This window comes from Microtus oregoni, unplaced genomic scaffold (assembly GCF_018167655.1).
Source record: "Microtus oregoni isolate MIOR12 unplaced genomic scaffold, Mior012 000001F_ref0000356, whole genome shotgun sequence".
Lineage (NCBI taxonomy): Eukaryota > Metazoa > Chordata > Mammalia > Rodentia > Cricetidae > Microtus > Microtus oregoni.
In genome coordinates, this window is record NW_024543060.1 from 18,821,163 (window position 1) to 18,823,577 (window position 2,415).

The 2,415-nt window shown below is 43.9% G+C and overlaps 1 protein-coding gene across 1 annotated transcript; it reads left to right on the top strand.

Moving 5' to 3' along the window:
• Positions 1-843: 843 nt before the first annotated feature.
• Positions 844-1,296, top strand: LOC121462691 (40S ribosomal protein S25). Its single transcript, XM_041674506.1, has one exon. The coding sequence runs from the start codon at positions 859-861 to the stop codon at positions 1,234-1,236; it is 378 nt and encodes a 125-aa protein (XP_041530440.1). The 5' UTR covers positions 844-858; the 3' UTR covers positions 1,237-1,296.
• The last annotated feature ends 1,119 nt before the right edge of the window (positions 1,297-2,415 follow it).

Sequence of the window (2,415 nt, forward strand, 5' to 3'; positions counted from 1 at the left end):
TCATCCAGTCAGTTCTCTCTCTCTCTCTCTCTCTCTCTCTGTGTGTGTGTGTGTGTGTGTGTGTGCATGTGGGTGCAGTGTGTGTGTATGTGCTTGTGTGTGTAAAGGTTAAAAGTTGATGTCAAGGGTCTTCTTCAATCACTCTCCATTTTAGTTTTGGAGAGTGAGTCTTCCATTGAGCCTGGAGATCACTGATTGGTTATATTCTCTGGCTAGAAAGCCTCAAGGATCTCAGCCTAGTCATTAAATATCTATCTATCTATCTATCTATCTATCTATCTATCTATCTATCAATCATCTATTTTTTGGGTGTGTATTAGTGTCTGGCTTTATGTTGACTCTGTGGATATGAACTCGGTCCCTTATGGTTGGTTGTATGGCAAGTACTTTATTCACAGAGCCATCTCTCCATCCCAATTCTTAGAGCTCTGGTCTTGAAGTTTGCCATTTCAAACTTAAATAGGCATTTTGATGTCATTCTTTTCACAAAATGCAAAGGGAGAAGTGTCCCCTGCCTCTGTCCCCCAGCTCCATTTCCATTGCCAAGCTTGCTTCAATTCCTCCAGCTTAGTCTGATCCTAGACTAGAGATAACAAGAGACAATCCACCGACTCAAACTCAGAAGAAAGACAGACACTTTTTTTTTTTTTTATGGTACTCTGCATACCACCTCTGTCCTGTCTGGCAAATGGCCTGCTGCTGAACCATGGTATGTTTATCTTCCCCACTAGGCTTTGGTACATGCCTTTAACGAGTTCCCCTTCTTCAATGTTGATAGTTTTATATAAGAAATAATGTGCTTTTTTCCCGACATCTTAGGGAGGCTGCAGTGGTCGTCGCCACTCTCCGAACTTCATCATGCCGCCCAAGGATGACAAGAAGAAGAAAGATGCCGGAAAGTCGGCCAAAAAAGACAAAGACCCAGTAAATAAGTCTGGTGGCAAGGCCAAAAAGAAGAAGTGGTCCAAAGGCAAAGTTCGGGACAAGCTCAACAATCTAGTCCTGTTTGACAAGGCTACATACGACAAACTCTGTAAGGAAGTGCCCAACTATAAACTTATTACTCCAGCCGTGGTCTCTGAGAGACTGAAGATTCGCGGTTCCTTGGCCAGGGCAGCTCTTCAGGAGCTCCTTAGTAAAGGGCTTATCAAGCTGGTTTCAAAGCACAGAGCCCAAGTAATTTACACCAGAAACACAAAGGGTGGAGATGCCCCAGCTGCTGGTGAAGATGCATGAACAGGTTCAATCAGCTGTACTTTTGGAAAAATAAAGCTTTATTAAATCAAAAAAAAAAAAGAAATAATGTAAAAGCCGTGTATTCTGAACAATAAAGGATACTCTTTTTTCAGGTTGTAGTTAATCTTAATCTTGTTTATAACTTTGCCCCTCTGGATAGATTTATAAAATCTTTTCATTGCCACATTGCAGTTCAAAAAGACAGATTAGGAGAAGAGTCACCTCGAACTGACTACACACAGCCACTATTTGTAGACAGAGGACATTTAGAGGCAACTAAATCACCTCAGAAATAAGCTTGACGACTTAAAGGTAAACTCTGAACAATTGCTGACCGAGATACTGACAACTCTCTTGAAGGCGTAAGTCATAAACAATCCCACACTGATTCGGAATTATGATTAATAGAATAGTTATTTATTTAAAGGGGAAAACTTACAGATCACCGTCCCAGATAACAGCCCTCTGTGCAATCAGGAAAGGAGCCTAGTCGCCGGAAGTGGAGCCAGAAGCAAGAGAGAAAGTGCCCCAATGGGCTGGTATCTCAGCGGCTATTGGCTAAAGGAGCGGAAGGAGCTCCCGCAACACTCTCTGGTCTTGGATTGAAAGCTCTCAAGTAAGGAAGTATCTGTGCTAGAGCGCAGAGATGTCAGACCCAAGTCTGTAAAGCAGAGAAGCGGATCAGCAAACCGTGCAGCCCCAGGGCAAAGGGAAAAGGCAAATTTCCACAGTATCTGTGGGGAGACAGTTTTTCCTGACAAGATCCGGCTGCAAGTTTTGCCCCTTCTGAGGTAAGCAGGTGTCTTAGTTAGGCATTTTATTGCTGTGATAAAGTGCTGTGATCAAAAGCAACTTGGGGACGAGAGGGTTTATTTCAGATTACAGCTCTTAGGTCATACCCCATCATTGTAGCAAGCCATGATAGGAACTCAGGCAGGAACCTGGAGGCGGGAGCTGATGGAGAGGCCATGGAAGAACCCTGCTTACTGCTTGCTCACTGTGGCTCACTCAGCCTGCTTTCTTATATACCCCATTGCCCAGGAATGGCACTGTTCCCAGTGAGTGGGGTCCTTCTGCATCAATCAATAATTAAGGAAATGCCGTACATACCTGCCTCCAGGCCAATCTTATGGAGGCATTTTCTCAACATGTCTAGGTGTGTGTCAAGTGAGCAGACAC

Excerpts from the sequence above, each read along its gene's own strand:
- LOC121462691 (XM_041674506.1), top strand. The coding sequence starts at position 859 with ATGCCGCCCAAGGATGACAAGAAGAAGAAAGATGCCGGAAAGTCGGCC.